This window comes from Callorhinchus milii, unplaced genomic scaffold, assembly GCF_018977255.1.
Source record: "Callorhinchus milii isolate IMCB2004 unplaced genomic scaffold, IMCB_Cmil_1.0 Scaffold15, whole genome shotgun sequence".
Taxonomy (NCBI): domain Eukaryota; kingdom Metazoa; phylum Chordata; class Chondrichthyes; order Chimaeriformes; family Callorhinchidae; genus Callorhinchus; species Callorhinchus milii.
The window spans coordinates 10,639,881-10,666,786 of record NW_024704756.1 but is presented as its reverse complement, the minus strand read 5'-3'; the positions used below and the strand labels follow the sequence as shown (position 1 = coordinate 10,666,786).

At 37.0% G+C, this 26,906-nt stretch overlaps 1 protein-coding gene across 7 annotated transcripts in view; it reads right to left on the bottom strand.

Moving 5' to 3' along the window:
• Window positions 1–1,883: 1,883 nt before the first annotated feature.
• ints6l (integrator complex subunit 6 like) overlaps window positions 1,884–26,906 on the bottom strand; it is a 30,887-nt gene continuing 5,864 nt past the window's right edge. For 2 of the 7 annotated variants that reach the window (XM_042340896.1, XM_042340894.1), the window contains 17 exons: window positions 26,703–26,780; window positions 19,951–20,100; window positions 17,843–17,932; window positions 16,967–17,150; window positions 16,175–16,303; window positions 14,473–14,636; window positions 14,057–14,209; window positions 13,323–13,455; window positions 11,051–11,145; window positions 8,282–8,395; window positions 7,045–7,260; window positions 6,723–6,849; window positions 6,209–6,351; window positions 5,559–5,787; window positions 4,564–4,977; window positions 2,927–3,020; window positions 1,884–2,756 (listed from right to left, as the gene is read on the bottom strand). In XM_042340896.1, the coding sequence (XP_042196830.1) occupies window positions 2,657–2,756; window positions 2,927–3,020; window positions 4,564–4,977; window positions 5,559–5,787; window positions 6,209–6,351; window positions 6,723–6,849; window positions 7,045–7,260; window positions 8,282–8,395; window positions 11,051–11,145; window positions 13,323–13,455; window positions 14,057–14,209; window positions 14,473–14,636; window positions 16,175–16,303; window positions 16,967–17,150; window positions 17,843–17,932; window positions 19,951–20,100; window positions 26,703–26,780 (2,613 nt within the window). In that variant the 3' untranslated portion in view covers window positions 1,884–2,656. Of the gene's footprint in view, window positions 2,757–2,926; window positions 3,021–4,563; window positions 4,978–5,558; window positions 5,788–6,208; window positions 6,352–6,722; window positions 6,850–7,044; window positions 7,261–8,281; window positions 8,396–9,452; window positions 9,593–11,050; window positions 11,146–13,322; window positions 13,456–14,056; window positions 14,210–14,472; window positions 14,637–16,174; window positions 16,304–16,966; window positions 17,151–17,842; window positions 17,933–19,950; window positions 20,101–26,702; window positions 26,781–26,906 lie in introns of those variants that run through there. The other 5 variants (XM_042340895.1, XM_042340897.1, XM_042340900.1 and 2 more) reach the window with 5 other exon arrangements.

Here is a 26,906-nt window from a genome sequence, read left to right as displayed (position 1 = left end):
TGAATTCTAAACAAAATGGCTGGCATAAAGTGTACGGAACTCCCTGGAATTGTCAGCATTGGAGATCCAGCAGCACAGAAATAATTACTTTCCAGACGATTTATCTTTTTTTTGTATCCTTAGAAGTTAAAAAAAAACAATAATTAAATTGGTCATTTTCAATCTACGACTGTTTGTGGGACATTGCTGTGCGCAATTGGCTGCCGCGTTCGCCCACAAATATACAGTCAATTCACTTTACAGTGTGTTCTGTGAAGCGCTTTGGGACGTCCTCCCGACATGAAAAGCGCTATATCAAATGCAAGGATTATTATTATTATTATTTATTATTATTAAACAAACTCTTTTGTCTTTTCCTTTCCTTTTCGTCTCCTGAAACAGTCATGCTGGGGGTTATGGTTCCAGGCAGCAGCCACTCTCCAGTTCTTACTCCAGTGGCCACTCTTCATGTGAGGCAGTCACTAACTAGAACAGTGCCAGTAGTACTTTTACACACAAACCTGATTTTGTTTTACTTACCTGAATATCCATATGCATAAGGAGCCACTGGATAGGCACCAGGAGTGGAAATCCTGGGCCTAATGAGGCAGAAGTGAGTTGGAAGGCTGAGGTCAATTTCCGATGTACTCTGGCCGAGATCGGCTGAATTAGCACCAGCCAAGAACTTGGATTGTAGGGTGTTTCACTCACGGCAAAAAGTAGTAATTGACACCTTCAACCTCTCTGCCCCCACCCTCTGGAACTCCATCCCAAATTCCAGTCTCCTCACTCCCTCCCCCCTCCCTTGCCGTCTCCAAACACGCCTCAAAAACCTCCTCTTCAACTGTGCCTTCAGCCACCCTCCTACCCTCTCAGGCGTCCACCCTCCGTGATCCCAAACCCCCTCCCCCCCACCCCTGCTCGGGTCCTAATCCCTGACTGTTCAGCACCTTGGGATGTCCTCCTGACGTAAAAGGCACTTTACAAATGTAATTTTTTGTATTGTATCTACTGCTCTGTGGGAAAACAATGCTTCTCATGTCTAGTCTCATCAGCGTTCCAAATTAATAATTTGCTTGTACTTTTTAATCTATGAATATTTTAGAAATCAATGAAGTATTTTTCCCAATGAAAACCAGCTATTTCTTAGTTTTGTATCATAAGTAGAGCCGTAAGCTATGAAATAATAGTCCCTATTGTGAATTTGCTTCACTACATCGATTTGAAAATGCCACAAATGCGATGTTTACATTGTTTGAAGACTCAAAAGCTGATGTAACTTGCTTTTAGATGTTACAGGTTTTGAAGTGTGATAATATTCAAGGTGAGTGGCCAGAGAACTGGCAGAGGTGTTAGCTCCAATGAAGCGACAGACGGGCTCAATGGGTTTCTGTCTGTGTTGTATTTTCTATTCCATGGTTCTATAGATTGTGCAAATTTTCAGAGCAAGAAACACAAGTCAATCCAATTAAAATATTGTCCCCCTCAAACTTTTTAAACCAGCACAAATATCAGAATGTTTTTTTTCTTAGAACTGAAAAGCCAGACATATGGACTCCACCAGTCTAACAAAATAAGTTTTTTCCAAACAGAAAACATTGCAGACAATCAGCAAAGCTGAATATATGGAAACAAGTTCAAAAAAGTAATTAAATTTTCTGTAAATGTTTGAGATGCAGCACATTAGATTTCCTGCATTGTTCCAAAATGTATCATGCCTCCACTTTTTAAATCTGAATAAAACATGTAAAACCAGAAGTGGTGCCTTAATACAACTCTACAGAATATCTGAAACTCACTTCCAAATGACAGTGGCTACCTAAAAATAGAAAAAGAAAAGTATTAAATTGTGTGAAAGACTACCTAAAATTGTGTGGACACATTTTCATATGTAAATTAAAATTCCATGATAAACTGTATTTATTTTTAATAGATAAGAGTTACAAAAGTTATTTTACACATTAAAATATGACAATTTCATGTTTTTGTAACAATACTGTCCAAAAATAATTTCTCTTGTATGAACAATAAAAAGTTCAATATGCTCTTTGAAGCTATATCCATCCACTTTAGTGCTTCTGAAGCACAGTGCAAGTCCACCTGAAGAAACAGTGTCCTCCTCACAGGCTGAAACAGAACTGGAATCTAGGCCTGGGAAGGAATTGGCCACAAGTAAATTTTCAAGAAGTCTGTAGATGAAAACAGGAAGTGAGTCTGAGGTAGATCGTTTCTTCCTCAAATTCAACGTCTTTTAAAACTGTATGTTCTCCTCTTAAGTGCCTGGTTTGTATGCCAAAAAAACTGGCATATATTTGGACTGAGGGTATCTTAACCCTCAGATATATGCTTCCACAACATTAAACTGAACGACTTCAGCTAACAGCAGGAATCGTGGGCATCATCTGTTGGAAAGGCATCAGCAGGCCTCTTCCTTTCATCTTTAAGATAATCACACCCTCCCACAGCAAAGGTTGGTCAGGCTGTTGGTTCCACTCGAATCTAGCTTCTCTTCATTGAGCCCTGCAACCGTTACGCCTTATAAAATCCTCTTCGGATAGAAGCTAATGCCAATGGAGTCACAAGATGGTATAAAGCTGGTAGCCACTAGCTGTTCATGCGCGGTACACAGAATCACACGGAAGCAAACAGTTTTTTGGTCCACAGTAATCATGTTAGACTATCTGCTGTTGACATGGTTGATATGTTCTGAAGGAGACCTTGAAACAATATCTTCCAGTGCCCTTTCTAATTGTTGGATTAATACTCTTCTTTTAAACCTGGAAAGAATAATAACAGTTGTGACTACCATAACAATTACATTTCTAATCAAATAAAAAAATCAATATAGCCTTTATAAGGATTGGAACTTAGTATTTTGTATTACGAACACCACCAAATCTCTATATAATGTGTCTTCAAACAATGTAAACATTTTTTTTGCATATACCTAGCAGCTTCTTTGATAATACTCTGAATGACACTCCTCTGGATTTCTAAAGGACCTTTCACTTCTTCCAGTAAACTGAAGATTCTTTTATAATCTGAAAATACAATAATAGTAAATTAAATATGAAATCTTTTTACAGGAAAATACCTTGCATTAATTTCTTTTGGTGAAAATTGCTGACATTTTCAAAATTGTTTTGAGATGAATTCAAAATTATATCAGCACAAACTGGACCCTTTAAATTATTCATTGTAATTAATTATTTTAGTTCGTTTCTCCTCAAGCAAAAAGCGTAAAGCTTGCTTCTAAAATTCTTCAATTACGGCACGGAGGCCTGGGGTGACGCAGCCTCAGAAATATATCTTCATCCTGGTTTTCTGGAACAGAACAATCTAGGTCTGCTACATCCCATTACCAGCAGACTTAGAAATACTACCTTGCCAAGCATTTTGAAAGTGTGCCAATGCCACCTACTGGAAGTTAGTGGGTACTTTAAAAAGATCCTGCAGTGCATTAATAAACCTAGCATCGAAAATATTACACGGCCTCTTATGATTTGACTTGAAACATTCAGATTTTAACAGTTTTTTTAATATTAAAAAAAATTGCATTTGTAAATTTGCTGTCATGTCTACCACGCATAATTATTTTTTATTCTCCAGGCAGGTGGGTGGCAGCAATTTCCTCTTAGGACTCTGCCAATGTGCAATAAGCTACTCAATGATTTATAAGAGGAGCCTGGGTAACAACCTATTACCCAGGCTATATTTTAACACTATCACTGTACGGACATTTTGGGGGAGAGGCAAACTTTGGACATCATGCAGGTTGTTCTTGTGAAAACATGCTGAAAGGCTACTGAAGGAGCCAATTATGCCTTTTCCTTTCTCTCGAAGGATGCAAATCATCCTGGAGTACAATTCCACAGGTGCCAGCCAGCCTTTGAATGAGGTTCAATAGAACCTCATTCAAATGTCTCTTCACTTTGGTGTCCAGACATAGTATCTATAGACAAATAATTGTGCATCATGGCCAAAATTCATCCTCGCAAGCACTCCAGTAAGAGCTACATGGTATTAATTAATTATTATGGTATTAATTATTACGGTAGTAATCAGGATAATTCCAGTTATATTTTGTTATTTTTAACCACTCTCATTAAACTTGCATATACCTGTGATCTTTAATCTCAGCTTCAAACTAATCAATTTTGGAGATCAGCATCTTCTAAGGTTTTCTCAAAGCCATTTTGAAATGGGTGCTAAAAGTGACACTCATTACATGTAAAATATCCATAGTGGAGTGAATTCGTCAAAACACTGGTGTCACACACAAACTACTAAACCCCATTAACTATTACAATCTTCAAATTTGAAGTCGACTAAAGTTGACTCATTTAATAAAAATGGTTATGCATACTTTAATCCAAACATCCCAAACCTCAAGATATAAAAATGGGTTCTTAAGGGCCTTCTTGTAGCTTTGCACTTTTTTTAAGTTGTGTCTTCACATTATACAACATTATATTATAATCACTCACTCTCAAAGCTTTAAAAGGATGGTAAACTAATTTTTGGGACTGTTTTGCAGACCCTTGCATACACATTCATACACATAGCTTTATGATACAAACATACACTCACTTCTTCCTGGCTTGCGAATCTCCTTCATTAATTTTACCCTTAGTTCAGCATTGTTTCCCTCTATTACTAGTTTGCTTGATACTTTGTCAGAGTTTGGTAAGGATATTCCTGAACTGACTTCAGCTTCCATGTCAGTTTCATCATCAGTCTCATTCTGACATTCCATGGATTCTTTCATAAGAGCATTTGTCATTAGTTTATGATCAAGCACATCTTCAACGTGATTGACTTCTTCTGGGATAGACTGAAAGTCACTGGGCTGCAGGGATTCAACTGTTGTAAAAGCAGATGTTGATGTTGATTGCGGCTGTGGTGCCAGATCATCAACTGTTTTCTCCAGCGATTGCGAATCATCTACCTTCTTCTCTCCACTGCCATCTACGGCTGCAATGTTATTTGTACCTAAAGCTTGAAACAGAAAAAAATATTATATTCATTAGCACAACAGCACAAAAAGGTAACAAGTCTTCTATAGATGTAAACCTAATAAAAAATTGGATAAGACTTTCTTTTTATTGCTGAAAGCAAAGCTGCGAAACTCACATGATTTCAGGGATCTGAATAATAATATCATTATTATATTTGCACATGTGTAATTAAGTTGGGGGGAGAGGACTAGAAACTAAGCACTTTTTTAAAAATACTATCACCGCAAAGTAGTCCCATTAACATTCTAACCACAAACCAAATGTTTCCAGTGTACTTTTTTTTAATGTCACATGATTCACAACTTCTAGTTGGAAGTTCAAACCTGAATATAAATATGTAGGGAATATGGGAAATGCTCTCATTCCTCTATTTTCCATTTCTGATTGCATTTGTTTTTGTTCTTTAGGCATCACAATAGCACAGTTTTAAATAGACAAAAGTACAACACTCAGGGCAAGTTACCAATCATTCAATGAATTTTCAAGGTCAGATTAGCAAACCTCGTAATGACCATACACCAAAGAAAATTTGGCACAGCAAAACTATAAACCAGAAAGTACCTTTATGCAACGGGACAGGTTTTACAAGGTTTGGCTGTGGTTGAGTCCCTGAACTTGGAGAACCTTTTCCTGCAACATGATTAATTATAGGTGGTGTCTGTGGTCTTCGCAGTAATGGGGACATACTCCGTCTTCTCTTCAACGATCCTGGTGAGTTCAGGTCTCCAGGTCTTTTGAATTTGTTTTGTGGTCCTGCTACAAACTCATCTGCTTCGTCAATCATCATCCCCTAATTATAATAAAAAATAATGACATTTCATATCGGAAGAACATCTCCAAGCACTCGCCACCACTGGCTGGGCACTCGGGCTGGATCTGGGAGCCAAAGGCAGTGTGTGTTAAGGGAAAGATGACTGAAAGCGCAGTCAAAGAATTATATCTTGAGCAGCCCTTAAACAAAGGAAGGGAGCGACTTGGAGGGACTCCAGGATGGAGTTTCAGAGAGAAGGGGCAGAATAGCCGAAAGCCAGTCAGTGAGGTGGATAGGGCGGGGAACATGAAACAAGAAAAGGGTGTGGCCAGGCCGGTTGGAGGAGTGATAAGGTGCAGCCAAAAGGTAAGAAGCTCAAATCCTGTGTCAAGTTAATTCATCTCAGCTGGGCACTATAACAAAAACAAGCAATACTGTAATATGCCCCCCATATGTTTACCTTTTTATCCTGTTTAAAAGGATTGCCAAATGTGTGAAGCCGTTTGGGTTGGTCAGGATCAATCTCACGAAGAGGTGAAGGCATGAGTTTCAGGTATTCTTGATAGTTACCCATTTGTGCTACAGGAATGCTGTGCAGATAGTCTAAAATTAAACAAAAGCTCACATTAATTACAATAATTTTAAGACTCCACATTTATTAGCACATTGCTGCTGAAAAAGTTTGGAAATTATACAGTATTGGCAGGCAGTTGTGAATAGCTTAAAAGACAAAGCTATCGCAATAGCAATTCAATTAAAAATTGTTACGAAATCTGTTGTTATTATAGAAGTATGCAAGTAAAAGTCACATAGCATTCTAATAAAATATTGTAGAAGTGGTTGTAGCAATTTTTAAATCAATTACCTTTAGAGACCAGTTTCAATTGATATTTGCTGCAATCCGTTTACATTTTTGAATTTATTATGAAAATAAGTTCTTTCACAGATGCTTTCTATAAAAAAAATCTTCTTACCTTCATCTTGCCCACGAATCAGTCTCTGTGTTGTTTTCAACAAGTTTGATCTCATTCTAGTTAGCTGATCTAAGAGGCTCCGGCGGGGAATATCATAAGCATTTCTGTACGTCTGAGGTTTAACTTCCTAAGTTTTGAAAACAAAGTTAAATAATTTCCTCAGTGAGAAAAGGAAGTTAGAACCCCAATCAAAAATCAAAGTATTTTCTATTGTTAATAGGGCCTTTGGCAGTCAAGACCTTTTTCAGGGAATAGGAGCAATCCGGTTTTTTGGTTAGCCAAGGAGAAAAATTATTGTGCCATGAAAAGTAGTTACAATTACCTTGTTTAGGATTGCTATCTGAAAGCCGGCAAGCTCCTTCATGTTCAATTCCATAGGTCGCAATGGCACTTCACCTGAGATTCCTTGCAACAACTGTTTAAAGTCTTTACGATGAGCCAGAGACAACACAGTAGATTGATTTTTAACTTTAATTCCCATCTCCTGTGGAGTCTTTTTTCCAACAGATGCAATTATACGGTCCGACTCTATTTTGGCCTGAAACACATGTGCCAACTTTACACCACATATTTACTACAACACCCGATATCCATACTAAAGGGGATTGATCCTCTTATGCTTGTATAAACTATAATTAACAGGTAGACAGTAAACTCCATATTGCGGCATTCACAAAAAAATGTTTACCTAGTACACAGGGATAAAGGACCCTATTTCTAGACCTAATGTTAATCCATTACAGTTACCACTCATCAAGTTTTTTCGTCTCGAGACCAGTCTCACACGGAACTTGATCTTGACCAGAATAAAATGGTAAGCAGACTATAGGATAGAATAGGAACATATGATCTCCTTAGTGGGAATCAACAACTTAAATAACTAGCTGATGCATAGAATATAATCCTATTCCTTGAACATGCAAATCAAATACGAATAATTCAAACTGGAAAAGGAGCTTTTAAGTTTTGTCTGTACTCCATAAAAACATGTCAACAGATATAACTGAGGTGTAAGGACCTGGTCCTGTCAAATTATATGATATACAAGTTTTTCCAGCATGAAAGTGTTCAAACTGAAAACATACAAACTCAATATGTCTAACATAATCTGCTAGTAGTCTATGAATTAAACACTGCCAGCCAAATCTAAAATGAAATATTGATGAGCTAAGCATGCATTTCCATTGCTTTGTGTTTTTTGCCTTCCTTTCTTTACTGAACAATATGTTGGGTAAAATTCCACAGGCACTACAAGTGCTCTGCTACCTCACACATGTGATGGTTCTTAATAGAAATGTAAATAGTTCAATATTGGCAGGCTGTTCAATTATAGAGGTGCAGCACAGTTCCATAGTATTTTGGGGTTATACGTTTAAAATTTTACAAATTATATTAAACTATGATTTTTTTTATAGCATTATGGAATAAAATTCGAACTACAACTAAAAGTTATGCCATGAAGTACCAATTTGAATATTTAATGTTAAAAGATTTTAAATGACTGATAAGATTTATTAAAAGTTACATGAAAGTATGAAGTAAGTTTATTTTATTACTACCTGTTGGCTGAGTTTCTTGAGGTAAGAAATGACGCTGTAACTAAGCCCACAATCTATACTGTTGTCACCAATCAGATTGGGTGCTCCCATCATTCGTAGTGCTTTTTTCAATGGCTAAAGGCAAACATATACAGTGTACAGTCAGACATTGAGAAATATGGGCAATTCGTAATTAATTTCAGTGAGCTATAAAGCACTTTTACCATTGATGTCAAATTATGTACATCTGTGATTTTTTTTAGAATGAGGGAAACACAAAGAGCACAATTTTCAGACTATCAAACATATTGGCACTTTAGACAAATCTTTGCAGCAGTAAGTTCTTTCACTTACCACCCAGTTCGGAAATCCTACAGACATCAATATACAGCAACCACATGTATACAGAATAATTTTAACCAACATCAGTGAACAATAAAGTATTTAATCCTTTGAAGGATATACTCTATTAGGATGGTGATAATAAAGAGCAGGAAATGGACAGCAAGCCCAAGTATGATAAACATGGTTTCTCAGAAGCTGATTTTTAACTGTGAGTAATGAGTAATTTTCAAATATGTGTTTTTTTGGCAAAAAAATCTAACTGCAGAAAGGCATATAATTCTTGGTCCGCAAATAATAATAACCCTTGCATTTGATATAGCGCCTTTATTGTTGTCAAGGCATCTCAAAAAGCTTCATTGGATATACTGTAAAGTGGATTGATTGTGTGTTTTGTGGGCAAACACGTGAATGTATCGAAAACATTCCAAAATTCCAGAAACTACAAGATTGCCATAAATGTATGACCTGAAAAGGATACTAAATATAAGTCAATTACAACATACACAACACAACAAAACAGCCACAAAGCACAAAAAGCCACTTAATAGGCCTGGTTGCATAATTAAAACATGAAAATTGTCAGGATAAGGTTTTTCTTTTGATTTTTTTAAAATCATCCCATCAAAAAGCAGTGTAAAGTGCAGAGTTTGAACCGGCTTTATTTAATCTGCTTGGTATTAGAATTTTGTGAAGCACATGAAAAAAAAAGTCTCATCTGTATAGTTCGATCTATATATACTTTGATCAATTTCATCCAGGTCTGCTCATACCAACCCCAAGGCAATTACCATCTTGGAGGACAGCGACAAGGTACAGGAGGACTTAAAATCCTTTCTTATGAGGGGCCAACCAACAGCAGCCATCGAAGACGTGCCACCAAGGGACCAGAGTCTACACTGTGCTGCCAAGCAACAGGAAGATCCTTCACCTGTCGCTAGATCTTCCACAGGGCTTTCTCTCTGAGGTACACCGTACAAGCTGCAGGGTCTGCAACAGACCAAGGGGAAAAAAATCAGGCACACAAGGCTGGCCCTTTGACACCCCACCACTATCCCAGAGTCTGCTGGGTAAAGGTGTGTACCTGTTTCATCAGGCCAATAATGTCCACACCAGAGTGTAATCTTGGCGACACTCGGATGCACAGACATCGTCACCTTACACAATAGTTTGCAATTGGGCAAGTTAGAGTTGGCCGAGCAAGATGATGATCTAATCAATCTGTCAAGAAGCAGTGTCACAAAACCAGCAGCCCTCCCTCTTCCTGCTGCTCTGGGATGTTGTCTCTTAGTTATTGGTGCCCAAGATCCAGTTCTCCTATAGCTGAAGTGCTCACCCCTTCACCCAGCCCACATCAAGTCACAACACCTCCATGAAAAGGTTCCTTCAAGTGACAGGTCTTCCCAAAGTTCAGCAGCGTTTTAAACAAACACCAATTTTAAATCATTAACACTGCTGAAACAAATTATTGCTTAATCATTCTTATTATTGCACATATAACCTAACCCTATAGTGACTAAAACTATTGTGGCATTTAGTGAAAAATACAAGTTTGAGTAGAGAGTACTTGTTAAAATTTACAAGTAAAAATCTCACTTGTAATATTTTTCTGCTCTGTAAAATAACACTAATTTATTCACTTCTACTGCTCGTTTTCTCTCCTCTCCCCCCAAATTTTCCCCTCCTGGATGCCAATTGCTCGAATTTCTGAACTAAGGGAATTCAGTCACATTTTATCCTGTGGTTCCTGTTATCCTCAAAATGACCTCACATAAGGTGGCTTAATTTTTGTCTATTACCACAGAAAAAAAACTTCCATTTGCAACTTGTCATTTGGAATCCATTGTCGTTCAGAAAAATCTAATGCAAATATGCTTTGTTGTGCATGTTGCAATTCGCAACAGTTTTGGGAAATAATCAGTATTGGCGCTCATTCCTTCATACATCAGTATGCAATGCACACCATTTAAACCTGTTGTAAATTTTGTCAGATGTTGGATGACTGGAGTGGTCTTGGTTATTGTGAGTACTAATTCTAGAGAGCTTTATCACACTATTAGAGATCACCATGTACCTGAACACAGCACAAATTAATTTAATTGCATTTACTCAGTCCCCTTGTTGAATATTGAGTCATTTGGCATTTTCAGTTCACTGGAGTATCACACTTAATTGGCGTTTCAAACAAACATTGCAATTTACTGAGCAACATTAATATCGGCCAAAATAATCTCAATGTCTCGTCAGCAATTTCAATTTGATAGTAAACAGAAATAAAATAAGCAAAGCTATTTCTAATGTCTTGCAATCATTTTACTAACTCCAAAGCTCACGAGTATATGCAAGCTTAAATCACAATCAATAATTTTTAAGACTTATTTTGTGTGTTTTATTAAATATTGGATAAGTTGCAACATTTTTGCTGCTCTGGTTCTCATTTATACATACCAATAGATAATAAGGAGGCATAGTCTTCAAGTAATTCTCAAATGTTTGGCGCCACTTTAGATTTGGCTTCAGTTTGTGCACTTTGAACAAATCATCTGTAAGGGCAATAAAATAAGGAATGAAACGGTCATAGAAAAAAATGATCAAATAAAGTTAACACCAATTACTGGAAAAATAGCTGCTCGGGAAATAACTGGACCAGATATTTTTTCAAATGCAACAGTACCATATTTCAAGAAAAAACAGACACCTAATTAATTTATGCACCAAATATCTTTAAATAAATCCTGATGAATTGTTCAGTGGAGATAATGTGATAAATTTAATAATCTTTGCAATTTTTATCACAAACAATTCATGACTGTGGGACACTGCTGTGCGCAATTGGCTGCCACATTTCGTCCACAAAAAAAGTATGTCAATTCACTTTACAGTATATTCTGTGACGCTCTTTGAGACATCTCAAAGACATGATAAGGTGATATATCAAATGCAAGGATTATTATCATCATTGAACAAGATTCAGCAATATGATTATTCTGTATCTTTTGTAGCAACTACAACGGGTAGCTAATAGTTTATATCCTGTATGGGTGAAAGGTCATCAGTTAACAACTGTTGTTGTGCACTCATATGACTCATTCCCACTTGACAACAATAGAGGCGTAAGGAAAAATCATCGCCTGTCCCCCAGGTTGGACATCCACAGGAATGATTGTGCAAATTATCCTAGAGTGCAATGAATCTTTTGGAAATAGACACTGCACAGGAAACACCCCAACTCTTTGAACAATGCATCCTTAAAATGCACAGTGCAGCTCCTTATAAGTTTCCTTTAGAGAAAAACCTACAGTAATAGGTTAGCATTGGTTTATGAAATAGTCAAATTTTGAAGGTTGCCATTTTGAGATAATGAGTAGTTTGTTTGCATACGGTAACATCAGTGCCAGTAATAAATGGGCATGATTCTTCCTTCTCAGACAGCAGCCAATTTTATTTGCAACTCTAATGCAGCATGAACCAGATTATTCTCTTTGCTATAAGGACTTATTCCTATTGTGAACTTGATAAGAGATTTGTAAATCAGAAATGGCAGTGATCCTTTGGACTACATTCCTCTCTTGGAAAGAACAAGTGCCTTTATTATAAGGTTGTAAGAACATGGTTAAGAAAGGCGGCACCAGGCAGTCTCCTGTGAAGCTCTTCTGAATTTCCAAAACAGATTGGCAACAAAATCCACAACCAAAGAATCATTCAACGATAGCCAATTTGCATATGAATGTCACTTTGGTATTAAATTCAACAATGAAGACTTCACCTGGATCAAGGCAGAGTCTTCTGTGTATCCAATTCTAAAGCTTTCCCCTCTTCCAAAAACAGACTCAAGATGCTCTCTCCTCCTCTTCTGAGTTTACTTCAGAGGAGTTGGAGATGAAACCTCCTCAGACATTACCATTAAGAGGCAGCGTATCAAATGGAACCAATACCTATGGAATGGATAGACCTAATCAGATAGCCTGTTAGATCTTGAAATACTTGGGACACGGCACTCAAATTGAAAACTGGCATGGTACAGTTTTGTTAATCTCTAATATCAGTGGAAGTGCTGATGCCAAATTTTCCATTGCTACCTCAGCTCCCAAAATGAGAGGAAAAAACTGAAGATAGCTGTATAATTCAATCTGTAAAATGCAAGCCCTTATATTGTGTCTTGCAGAAACATCAACCACATAATCATCCCTGAGGAATTAAAAGACAACATATTTTTTCTGTGGCCAGTGACAAAGACCAATTTCTCTTTCCCTCCAGCTTCATCTTTCCTCTACAGATGATTACTTTGTATTCATAATAGATTATCTAAACACATGGAAAAAAATAGATGTACTGGTATCTAGGAGGGTCAATCAATACTTCCATTGTCTCCTTTCCCCATGAACCTGTACGATTGTTCCCATGAGATTCTGAAGCTTTGATTCCTTAATATCTGCAGTCTTTGATGGTGACAATTTTTGACCTTAATGACTGTCCAAACATGCTGAACCTGCGGATACATTTCTCTCCTCCCCTCTCAGTCTATTTGAAGGATTTCTTCATTTGTAAGTGCACGTGAATACATAATTTAAAATACACAAAACAATCTTTATAGAATGTGAGGTAAACTTCTAGATTCTGCTTACTTGTCAAGGCTAATATTCAGCTAATCAACAAATTACATACACAATCCCGTTTTCACACAATTATTCAAAAATTACCAACTTTTAAAAGTACATACCAAGCTGTGGTAGAAGCACTGGATAGTTGTAAGGCATAACAAAGAGATTTACACAGGTTAATGTTGTGCTGGCCTTAATATAACCAAACGGGTGTCCCAGGTCACTGTATTTTCCACTACTGCTCACAAACACCTAAGCAAAATAATCAAGCAAATTGGAGTACTTATTAAACCAATTTAGAAGTTTTATTTTGGATGAACAAAGCATGAAACATCTTGAAAGAGCCAACTCATTACTCAACCAATGCAAAATCACAAGGCCTTAAATGACCAACAAAACAGGCAAACAGGACTTCAGTTTAATGAAAATTATATTGTTTTCTTCATTTAGAAGAGTCACTCAGTATAAATTATACTTAAGTTGCAAACCTCATTCTGACCAGCAAGACCATTTGAAGGGCAGGAAAAACTGTACTTAATACTGTTCCTCTTCCACTTAAATTGTGCTGCCATAATTCTAGTGATTCATTCATCACTAGCATTATGTTGGAGTCGGCAAACCGTATTGTTAGGACACAACTTTCCATCATTATAAAATATAATGAAGTATACTAATATTATTCATGAGACAAAAGTAATCTACAGATGGAACAGACATTACAGAAGATTCTAACCATCCACAATCACACAAGCGATTAATAGTTAAAAATTAGAATACCCTAATGGCAAAGAAAACGCTATGAATGTGAAAGAAGTATGGAATACAACTCCATTTCAATCAATGACCTGCTTACCTGCCAGCAATTGTGAGGAGATTTGCGCTCTAGTATGTACTGGGTTAAAGGTGAAGGTTCAAGTTCATACTTGTCAAAGGGTAATTTGTCAATAACCATAGGTTCACAATCCGAACAGGAAAATCTTACTACAGGATGAGCAGTACGTGGAGGCTGAGGGAAAAAAAGGGTTAATTTTGTTTTTAATTATGCATAATCATTTAAATATCCAGGGAAAATTTAGAGAGCAAAGCATATAGTAACTAATACAATAACAACCTCCCACTTTGTAAGTAGCTAAAAGTTATTCCCAGATTATTTTGTTGTAAATCCAACATTTTACCTATTGAAATTAACAGCAAAGCAATTGAGTTTCAGATTCGAAGCATTCAGCAAAGGGTTTCCTCAAAGAAAAATCTATCTCCAATACTACTCACCAGTGTTGGAGAGTTTTGATCTGGCCAAAACGATTCTGGAATGGGCCAGTGTCCAACAGGCACACCGGTTTTGGGATTAGGACGCACATAAATCAATTTATGACAGCTATGCCAAGCTTGAGGAGTAAATGAAGAAGCGGGTCTAGGTGTCTCAACAATACCATCTGAAATAGAGCAGAGTAAAAGAAATTGACCTTTCTATTGTCTCACATAATTTGTAATCACCATTTTCAATTGCTTCAGTGTTAGCGCTTTGGGACGTCCTCCAGACATGAAATGCACTGTACAAATTTAATTTGTCGTTGTTGCATATCAATGTAATTGGATGTTTTTTTTATTTTAAATAATTTCCAAATACAACCTAAGATGTTTTAAAATTAACAGATTGAACAAAAATATCTAAATAATGTAATCGTATTGTAACTTTTTGTTGGCCTTTATCATTAATTGATAAACTTAAAGCAGTTTGATAAAACACAAATAAAAACAATCAGCCTGGCTCTATTGGTTGCACTCTTGCCTCTGGGTTCAAGCCCCACATTGGGACTTTGAACTCACACACTATGATAATACAATAATAATCCTTGCATTTAATATGTTGGCTGACACTGCAAGACAGTGCTGTTTTGTAGGTGGTGGCATTCCTTTGGATGAGGTACCAAAACCGAGATCCTGTGGGCCTGTTCAGATGAATGCTCAATATCCCATGGCACAATTGGAAAAGACAAGGGCATTTCTCATGATATCATTGCCAACAATACCCTAGATAAAATTGGTCATTCACTTCATGCCTAGACATTGCTGTGCATAAATTAGCTGTGCTTGCCTTCAAAACACACAATCACTGCACTTCACTTTTAGATTAAAATTAGTTTTAAAATAATTCCAACGATATATTATTTCTTCAAGCATAAATGGGCCAAAGGGGCAGCTTCAATATTTTAATAAACCAATTAAAACCCAAGAACTGTCAATGAGACTTGCTGAGAAGGTTTGGTCTGTTTATTGCAGTAAAAAGCTATTGCACATAGACATGATATAGTTCTCCCCTGTTCAATTTGCTGAGCACGCTTTTATTGAAATTGGCAATGTTCATCATACCTTAGTATAGTATGTACCAGATAGTATTTACAATTGAATAATATTCTCTACTGGCAAAAAAATGAATACTCTAAAGGGACCGTTATTTGATAATTTTACAGACCCATTTTAATAACATGTGACCCATTTTAATACCCATATGTATTTCTTTAAATTATAGAAGAGATCTTCATCCAATTTCCTATTGCACGCACATGGATGTCCTGTTTGCATCTCTCTTTGGAACTTGAGTACACTAAGCTGACTCAAGAAACAATTTAAACAAGCAGGCATTCCGAATCTGGTTTCATTCAATTTAAATATTTACTTCCAGTTAATTTAAATATCAACTCTTTCAATGTTTAATTGTTTTGTAACATCCATCAAATTATTCCAAGATGCCATCAAATCTTTAACCAAAGTAAGATTCACCTATTTTAAAAAAAACTAATGTAAGCTTCAACGTTAGTGATTTTTTGGTCCACACTGAGGATACTAAGGTGTATCATTATAAAATAAGTCAATTGTATAAAAGCAACAGAAAAACTCTTACTTTGAGCCTTAATGTAAATATTAATAAATTAGTGCAAATTCTGAGTCTGTTTTTCAGCGTTAGTCTTACCTTCTCCTACAGGTATTGGGTCTGGTCCAGTTTTTTCAAAATTAATAACTACTCCACTTTGAACTTTCTGTACCAAAGATTCCAGGCACTGGTTTAACATCCGTTGAGTACGAACGCAGTAAGATCGACCTACAACCAAAATGCATGGCAAGATAAAACAATAAAATTAATATGATGGCTCAACTCGTTAAGTCTTGGGGAAAAATCCATTTTAAACGCAACCTGCATGCTTCACGAATTTAGAGAATATACAAAGAGGAAACTGGAATACATGAAGTAACTCATTGCTAAAGATATATTCAATTAATATATTCAAGAAACAATTCTCTACTAAAATTCTTTCTTTGTGTTTGACACATTTAACAATAATGAGATTATATACTGTAAGTAATCTTCCTCATTCTTTGAGTGAAATTCAAGGAAATCCAAGCCCAGAAATAGGAATTTTCTCGATCCCACAAATTGAAAAGCACTCTCAGGAACAATGATCTTAATTTTCATACTGTCGGGTGATCTGTTCTGACAATTCTGTGCCTCATCCTGGAGCACATCCAAGGTCATTTAAACACAGGTATGGTGTATAATCTTGTTCTGCTTCTCATTTTACACTGCACAAGTTACTGCTTTTCTTTTACGTTTGTTCAATATTTGCAATGAGTCAGCACAGAATCAGGAATGAGCTCTCCTTTCTCTACGTGGTATGTATATCAGACCACAGCCAAACTATAAGTCTGTACTTCAATTGCAAAAGCCTAAAATTACAACTAAATACAACCATTGATGCTAACTCACCTCCTGTAACTTCACACATTTGAGAAATAGCAGATTCATCCGAAGGTACACTTCCTAGTTGGTCTGCTTCGAGAGATGAAGCGCCGGGAAGACGTAAAACAAGTGCAAACAATCTTTGATCCCATCGAAATGGTTCCTTTGTTAATTCACTACCAGGCAATGGGGAATTTAGAGGCAAGTGAAGCTGAAACAGAAACAGATTTATAGCATCCACACATGTTATCAAACATACGATATTTCCAAAATCACCAGCTCAGTGGGTAGCGTTCTGACTTCTAGGTCAGAGCATGTGGGTTCAAGTGTCGCGTCGGGATCTGAACTCATAGTCCAGGCAGACACTCTGATGCAATGCTAAGGCAATTCTGCACTGTCAAAGGTGCTATCCTTCAGATAAAATGTCAAACCAAGATCCTTTCTGTTCAAGCGGCACCATTTGAAAAGACGAGGGAGTTTCCCCTCTAGCCTAGCCAACAAACCTCCAGATAAAATTGAACATTCTTTTCATGGACTTTCTTTGTGGCACAATTGCCTAGAAATAGTCATTAGACGTCACAGAAACATGAAACACAGATATTTGATATTATAGATATATCAAATGTGAGGATTAATTTATTATTTCTCATTTTGAAACAGCAATGTCCTATTTTGACAATGGCAGTTGACATTTCTTGGTATTGGTATTTCACCGCATGTTGATTTTGGTTCAATAAATCTATTTTAAAACAACTGAAAATTTTTAAACAACTTTACTATTTTTAAACAACTGAAAATTGAGTGGATATTACTACTTTCTATTACCATCTTTCCACCAGACCAACCCTGCCACAATATTCATTGCAGGGTTGTGGGGAAGTTAAACAACAAACTGAATCTTACCTCTTCTTGTACTCCAGCATTATTTGTCATTTTGCTGCCATCAGTCATGGTAATAATAATAGATGGCTCAAGAAAAAAAGGATTCCTCCCCTATACAAATGAAATAAGGCACACTTGATATAAAACATCAACTGAGGAATACCTTTGAAAACACACAGTAATACGTTCAGCTAAGATACTGTCATTTTACAATTTTGCCACTAAATAATTCATTTTTTTCAGATTCTCTGGCTCATTCACAATGCAATATTGACAAAGTATTTGTTTTATAGATGACAAGAATCAAACCAACTATGATTTTTTTATTTCTAGCTTTTAAAAACTTGTGAACTAACTAGTTTTATAAAGCTAGAAAGAAGGAACTTTGACGTGAAAATCTATGCCCAGTATATTCCTTGCGTACAATTTTACACAAGTGTTAGCAGGGGTATTTTTAAATAAGAATAATTTTGGAGATTACAGCAATGGTACACTTTCAGAAATATGCTAACACAGAATATAAACCAGTTCTAAAGTAATCCTTGCAGTTAATTCAAGGAAATTTATACCAACAACCTACACTTTAAGCATTTTACACATGCTTCACAAATGTAGATATCAAGGAGGATTTTGAAACTAAAGGGAGGGAAGTAGCCTTAGTTTCATGTGTAAAACATTATATAATTCAATTCCAAGCCAATTTACCACTACGTAGGACTACCACTACATAAGGCTTCCTCTCATGCTCTGCTGCTAAATTAGCCAAGACAAGTCTATCTAAACACAATACCAAGATAAAATGGGCAAACAGATAGTTATTTAAATAACAATGCAAATCAATGCTATGTTCTTTTATTATATATTAGTCTCCCAAATTTTAATAATAATCCTTGCATTTGATCTAGCACTTTAACACGTCATTGAGGTACAAAATATATTTAGGAAAATTAAACTTTGGAATGCAATAATGCAACAAACTAAGTTGCAGTTACTGAGAGCAGAATGCTAGCTGCGTGCAAGTTCCAGGCATCTCTCACTCTACTAACAGCATCTTTTGACTTCATGAAACACCATTATCAATTGGTCAAGAGTTCTGTGATTATTACAATGTTGATAGGTGTGTAATGTCTGTCAGCAGGAGGGACATACTATATCTAATGAATGCAACAATCGCAGGGCTCCAATTTGCATTTTTTTTAAAAAGTCACATTCCTTAAGCTACTGCAGGAACTCTACTTCAGAAGTTGATCACGTTTCAGCAAAGTTCCCGCCTGTCAATGTGACCCACTTCCTGTTACTAGAGGATTTACTATTTGTGAGATGGAGATTCTTTTAAGGAATCTTGTCAAGAAACACTACTGTGTACTACTCATCACATTGTCCAAGCACCATTTTTGATCCTCAGCAAGTCTGCCATATCACACATTTCTGGGTCTCTCGACATTGCCCAACCAGTGATGGAATGTTGCCAGAACTGGAATTTTACTGATCCAATTTCTTCCCTCTGTTATCCAGTGAACAAAATCAAGCGACCATTTATCAAATGACAGGTGAATCCCAGCTTCCTCTGAACAAGTATTTTACTAATTTACGGGAATCATTGCTTTGACAACATTTGAGGCATTCCCATCCCTGCATGGGAGAAAGATAAAAGTCCTTGCTCGATTTAAATCAATGACTTATAGTGTAAGGACATCATGATTTATACTATCATTCCATTTCTGCATGGTACAGTGTTACAAAGAAGTTTTGAGCACTGCCATTGAGCAAGGGACAATTGGGTTTGTGGCTCTCAACCAAAGGTGAGCGAGTAACAGGGCTATAGAATAAGCATGCACCAATACTTGGCAGCACCAATTATCTTCTTTTGCTGCCTCACTCAAACAGATAGCACCTAGTTTAATGATTCAATTACCAAACTACGCCTCAATGATATAAGGACATCACATCATCAGGCTAATCTTCAAATATCCACAGAATATTCTCCAAACTGCATACTGTAGGGAAGAGCTTTATAAAGCCACCTCCCAAAAAGTTTTATTTTTACAAATTGTTTCAAGTATTGCTAAAATACATAAGTGTTGAACAGGTTAAAAACAGCTATTTTGGTAAATGCCTAGCGTTCTTACCTGCCCATAATTATCTATCCCAGAGACTAATCGGTTAAGATTTAATAAATCAAAGGATGTCCGCAGAGCTTGCCCTAGTGTAGTGAGGCCCGAAGCTTGAAGATTTTTCAGCTCGTTCATAAATGTTGCATGATTTTCCTTCCAGCCAGCCTGCAAAATAATGACATTACCTAATGGTTATCAGACACGTTCATACATATGACTGCCTTAATGTGAGACTGATTGCGATGATGCTGTTTTTTCTCGGGAGAAATCAGGCTGAATTTAAAACTTCTAACTTATTTTCATCTTCATTTTCTGAACCACGATTCAAGTGAAAACTTGCCTTGGTTTTGAACCATAAGCTTGCTTATAATCAAAGAAAAAAAGGAAACTTTGAATTCTAAATTGCGCAAGGGAATTATACAGTTAATTTTTTTTAGTTCATTTTCATTTTTCTTCCATGTGTAAATAACCTTTTGGCAATTTGCAGAATCAATGCAATTCCAAGAACAAGAAAAAGCTTCAGTATAGTGACAGCATCAGAAACACAACCAAATTCACCCAGCTTTCCCCTGTAACTAACCAAAGTGGAAGAGGAAACATTACAGTTAACCAATGGTTGTATAGTTAGGAAGCAATTCTTTTCACTGACAGTTACTCACATAATTAAGGGTACCTGTAATTATTTTGCACACAATTTACCTATTATGCATATATACCCAACATGGACTAGATATTGTTATATGAAAATCAGGACATCCATCAAATTAATGGGATTTCAATTTTTACATGTACTTCATAAGAAAAATATTTTTTCAATACATATAAACCTTGCAAGATTCTTAGCAATCAAGTGTTATCCAGTGAATTAATTCCAATTAAAATAATCATCACTCTCTCCAATGTACTCTCATGGGTTATGCTTTTTGACAGTTAAAAAACAAAACAAATTGAAGACTGAAAGATAGACTATTGCCACCAATTATTAATAATAATCCTTATGTTTGGTATAGCGCCTTTCACATCAGAACAATGTCCCAAAGTGTAAAGTGTAAAGTATATAGGGTAAAGTGCAGTGACTGTGTGTTTTGTGGGAGCTATCAGGAGTAATACTCAAGTAAATTCCATTCTCTAATTTGCAAATATCTACAAGTGGGCCAACTTTATGAGAAATTAGTAAAGCCCCATGAAATTATTTCCATTTTTTATCATTTTTCTTTTTCCCCCAGGATATTTCTAATTTTGTTTTATCCATTAAAAATTTGTTTTATCTCCATTTATTACATTTATGACGTTTAATGGTTTAGGCATTTTAAACTTTGGTAGCAAAATCCGAATTTCCACACAAACTATAGACACAAGGATCAAACCTGCTTCGACACACTTCAGCTTCCCTCTAGATACCCGTTTATGGTACATTTACTGATTTAGTTTTAAAAATGTTTTGGCCAAACCCACTATTTTTTAAACTTTCTTCTTGTGTTTATTTTTTAATGATTTTTTTCCATTTTATTTCGGATTATTTTGCCTTTGCCAAAAACATGACACTACAGATATTAGGAGCCAATGTGAAACACTTTTTAGAATGCAATATGTTTAAGGAGTAATCTAGAATAGTCATTCAACAGCACTTTTATTGCCCTTTACCACCAAAATGTACCTTAAAAAGGAAAAAGCCATGTATAAAAGAAGATATCAGACTAGACATTCCAGATCAAACTCCTCATATAGATCCTCAATTACTAAGAGCCATAAACAATGAGAAAAAATTTAGACAATGCTATAAAAGCAGACAAATGGCATGTGCTACTCAAAACTAACCTCTATATATTTCTTAAATTGTATCTAAAATGTGAATGTAAATTCTGTGCTGGAACACATAATGATTTCAAAGTGCAACTCCAAGTTGTACAATTTTTACAGTTCGTACAGATTCTAATCGACATTTTGCCTTGATTTAAAAGGTTGCCATCAAACCACTATTAGAAGAGTCATAACAAGAAGTCATAAAAATTTTATAATTATTATTACGTTCGGCCTGAGAAAGACGATTTCACCACTTAGCTGTACTGGTGTGTCAGCTTGGCTCAGTTTGTAGTACTCTTGCAGTTGGGTCAGAAAGTTGTGGGCTTAAACCATCCACAACAAGACACTCCAGTGCAACACTGAATACTTCACTATGGGAGATGCAGTCTTTTGCGTTCAGGCTCAACATTAAACCAAGGTCCCATCTGCATTTACAGGTCAACCCCATGACATTATTCGAAGAGAATTTATCTTGGTATCCTAAGGCAATAAGCTTCCAGATAATTGGTCAATCACCTATAGCTGTTTATGGGACTTTACTGTGTGCAAAATGGCAGCCATGATTGGCTATATGAAACAGTCACAATATAGTAGAGTACTACAAATAATTTAAATTTTCTTTCTAAACAAGATTTCCATTACAACCATTCACCGTTTTGAAAAGCTTAGGCCCACAAATCTCAACGATATTTAAGGATTTTCACATTTCACAATGCTTCAAAAATATAGAGCATCATAGAATCATAGAATTATACAGCACAGAAAGAGGCCATTCGGCCCATCGTGTCTGTGCCGGCTCTTTGGAAAGAGCTATCCAATTCAATCCCACTCCTCCGCTCTCTCTCCATAGCCCTGAAAATTTGTCCTCCCCAAATAATTATCTGCTTCTCTCTTAAAAGCTGTTACTACAGTAACTGTGCTGCCCGCCATCTTAAGACATTTTATACACAAAGGATACCTCCTGTAATGGTACTCTTTTCAAATAACATTTAACACCATCTCAACACCGCTAGACTTTAACATAATGACCAAATGTTTCACCTTGTTTATTTAATTACTGTTTTTAAAATATATACATTTTTAGTTCCCAATCCAGCAATACCTGTCATAGTTCTCTCAGTCATATACAACAGTTTGCAAGAAGCGTATAGACTAAACCACCTGTTACATCACCATGTGTCTCTGTCACGTTGTCATTTTAAACCCAGCTCACCTCTTAATTTTTATTTTAATATGCTTCCTCATGTTACAGCAGACTCAAACTAAATGCCAAGGTCACTTTTCACCCAACTAATATTGCATTCAAATATGACTGATCACATTCAGACATTCATACACTTAAGTAGCCAGGTACCTAAAGCAACATGTCAGTTATATGAAATATAAATTACATCTTTTGATGGCCAAGAAAATTATCATACTAAACAAATTATTTTATTATTACCACCTTGGGAATAATCCCTTCGAAAAAAATAAGTTTGGTTATTCAATCTACGACTGTTTGTAGATACCGCTGTGCACAAATGGCTGCCCCGTTTTGCCCACAAAATAGACAATTCACTTTATGGTATATTCTGTGAAGCGCTTTGAGATGTCCCGAAGATGTGCAAAAGCGCTATATCAAATGCAAGAATTGTTAGTGGGATGTCATCCTGGCGTGAAAGGCACTATACAAATGGAATTATAATTATTATACAATAATCACACTTTAAAAGCAAACTTTAAATGCGGCACCAATTGTAATTTTTCAATACATTTTAAAAGGGGGAAATTCAGATAGTTGTGCTACTGTTTGTGTCAAAGCACACATATTAACAGGTGCAAAGGTTGTTACCAGGTTGAGGTTACAGCAGCAGCAAACTGAGCCAGCTACTTTAGATTTCGTCAAATCATTGTTGTAGCGCCACTGTTCATTTTTAAGATATACATGGTTTTAGGCCCAACACTTGATAATTCAATACATTTCTTTATCATTTACAATAAAAAAAATAAAAGTGCACTTAGAAGAAAGTCTATTTTGAGAAAAAATGTTGAAGTCTTTTATATACTGTATTGATAGCTACCATGGATGTTCATCTGATTGTTAAGACTGCTTTCTATTCCTTTGAACAAAATACCTGTGTATATTAAATTAATTCCACCCAACTGCAGTTTCTGCCATATAATTCTAAATAATTGAAATGGAGAAGTTCTGGAGGCATAGTGAACAAAGGGACAAATCGTAATTATAAAATCACTAAAAGATGTTTCAAAGGGTTCAGAAAGCTAATAAAAGGTTACTGGGAAATGTAGAATATAAAAGCAAAGTGCTATTGCAGCCGTACATGACACTGGCAAAACCGCATTGAAGTACTATGTTCAAGAATGTACTGGCTTTGCACAGAGTAAAGTGTAGATTCAGATGGTTACCAGGGAGTTTACAGTTCCGGTTAACACAGTTTACAGAGAAACTATAATGAAAGGTTTGGTGGGTGTAGATGCTTTCTCTGAAGCTGAGATGTGAAACCAAAATGTTTTCAAATGGACTTTAAAGATCCAATAATGTTATACAAAACAAAAATCATCCAGATGGATCATAAATCTTCTGCATTTGCCAAAAAAAACTACAGTAATTATTGTCGAATATTTGTGATGCAACATTGTTCTTTTTTACATCATAAAGCAACATAAAGCATTATGTTTTATTGTTCAACCAAAATTCAGTTTGATTACGTGACTATAATTAAAGCATTTCCAGGTTTTTCACTTTAAAATCTTATACTTAAATTGTATATCCAGTACCGATAGTGAAAGTCTTAGTCATTTAGCCTACCAATGGCCAGACAATCATGTCACCCCAATTCAATCACCCCAATTGGCACAAAGAAAACAAGATTAAAAAATATATTTTATTAAACCAAAAGAAAATTATAATTATAATCAATAATTTGAACAATTTTATTTGGAGGATTTGTGGCCAGGACACCAGGAGAAAATCCCTTCTCTTTTCCAATAGTGCCAAGGTGGACGTTAAATAATTTGATATAGCGCTTTTCACATCTTCTAGACGTCTCAAAGCGCTTCACAGAATATACTGTAAAGTGAATTTGCCTGCAGAAAACACTACATTGTTGGATGTGTTGCTTTTTTCAATGAGACAGTAAGCCGAGCTCCCATCTGCATGTTCTGTTGGATATTAAAGACCCAAAGGAACTGCTCAAAAGAGATGTGTTTCTCGTGACGTCCTAAATAACAGTCCCTCAAACCATGTGTCAACCTGACTCAGTGATAGCATTCTCGCCTCTTAGTCAGGTTATAGGTTCCAAGCCCCACATTGAGCTGTGGAATCATATAGTCTAAAATGACACTCCAATGCAATGCTTGGGGTAGTTGCATTGTCCGAGGTGCGTGCTTGAGATGAGACATGCCTGTTCAGGTGGACATTAAAGATCCCATGGCACTATTGGAAAAGAGAAGGGATTTTCTCCTGGTGTCCTGGCCACAAATTCCCCAAATAAAATTGGTCATTCACACCAGGGCTGTTTGTGGGTACATTACTGTGTGCAACTGGCTGCCACATTTCACCCATAAAATACAAAATAGTACAATAACCTATGTCAAATGCATGGATTATTATTATTATTATTAAAAATTGCCATGCACTTAATGGCTGCTTCTAGGGGGGCATTGGTGTGTGCAAATTAGTTGTCACGACACTGCACAAAAAAGCCGAAGCATTTCGAGTTGTTACAACATAAGGCAAAATTATTTTGACTATTTGTTTGCTAACAACTGAGTCACTTCAGACAGACAGTCTGAGGATCCATTGGTTAGGATGAAAAATATCTTAACCAATGGATCATCAGACTGTCACTCAGAGTGAAACTCCCCCCCTCCCTCCCCATAAATCATTACTTTAACGAGAGGTAGGATGAGAAAAATCAAAAGGACACAACAAAACAAAACATTTCTGACAGGAACACTGATTTTGCAGATTTAAGCGTTTTTCCGTTCACGCAAGTCATCAAGTGGCACTTTACTGATGCACCGTCAGTGACCACTTAGAACGGGGGGGGGGGGGGAGAGGATAAAGTGGGGGTGTTGGAGGGGGGGGGAGAGGATAAAGTGGGGGTGTTGGAGGGGGGGGAGAGGATAAAGTGGGGGTGTTGGAGGGGGGGGGAGAGGATAAAGTGGGGGTGTTGGAGGGGGGGAGAGGATAAAGTGGGGGTGTTGGAGGGGGGGGAGAGGATAAAGTGGGGGTGTTGGAGGGGGGGGAGAGGATAAAGTGGGGGTGTTGGAGGGGGGGAGAGGATAAAGTGGGGGTGTTGGAGGGGGGGGGGAGAAGAGGCTGAATTATAACGTCTTCTTTGAGTAATGTTTCGATTGTGAGTTCTGAAGCGAAAAGCTAAAATGGTGCAGTTTACATCAAAAAAAAAGGAGTTGTTTAGGAGTTTGTGTGTATGGGGAGGGAGGGGAGGGGGGGGAGGGGGTGAGGTAATGTTCGAGGGCAATTGGAAAAGAAAACGCAGGGCCACACGAACATGTTACAGTAGTATAGTATGTATTTCCCCCCTCTCTCTCTCTCTCTCTCTAACACCCCCCCCCCAGTTTGTGTGCAGGGGTTACTGAACAGGAAGCACTCGGGATCCTATCAGGAGGCTCATGCATTTCCGTTTATGTTAAACACCCGGTGACGGATCTCCCCACCTCCATTACACGCTCGTCGGGGGGGTGTGGGTGTGGGTGGGCGCCATACAAAGAAAATGTCCGCCATGTTAGCACGGGCTCGGGGAGTCGGGCGGTTGTTTTCGGTGGGAAAATCGCCCGTTTCGAGCGACAGACAGAGAGAGAGAGAGAGGGAGAGAGAACGGGGGATGGGGTGTGTGTGTGTATGTATGTGGGGGGGAACCAACTCGAGCCGCCGAAGCGCGTCGAGACCCGAGACAAATAAATCGGGCGTTTTCGAAATAAATAAAAACATTTACCTTGATACCGTATGGCGGCTCATCGAACGTAACCAGCATGTACCTGTCGCCCCGACTCGCAGGATCTCGGGCTCGCAGCTGTTTTGATTCAAGAGAGACCCCGAATAATTTTGTTAGGTTTTTTTTTCTCTTTCTCTCTCTCTCTCTCCCTCTCTTCCCCCCCCCACCAACGTCGACCCCCCCCCCCTTTTTTTTCTTCTTCTT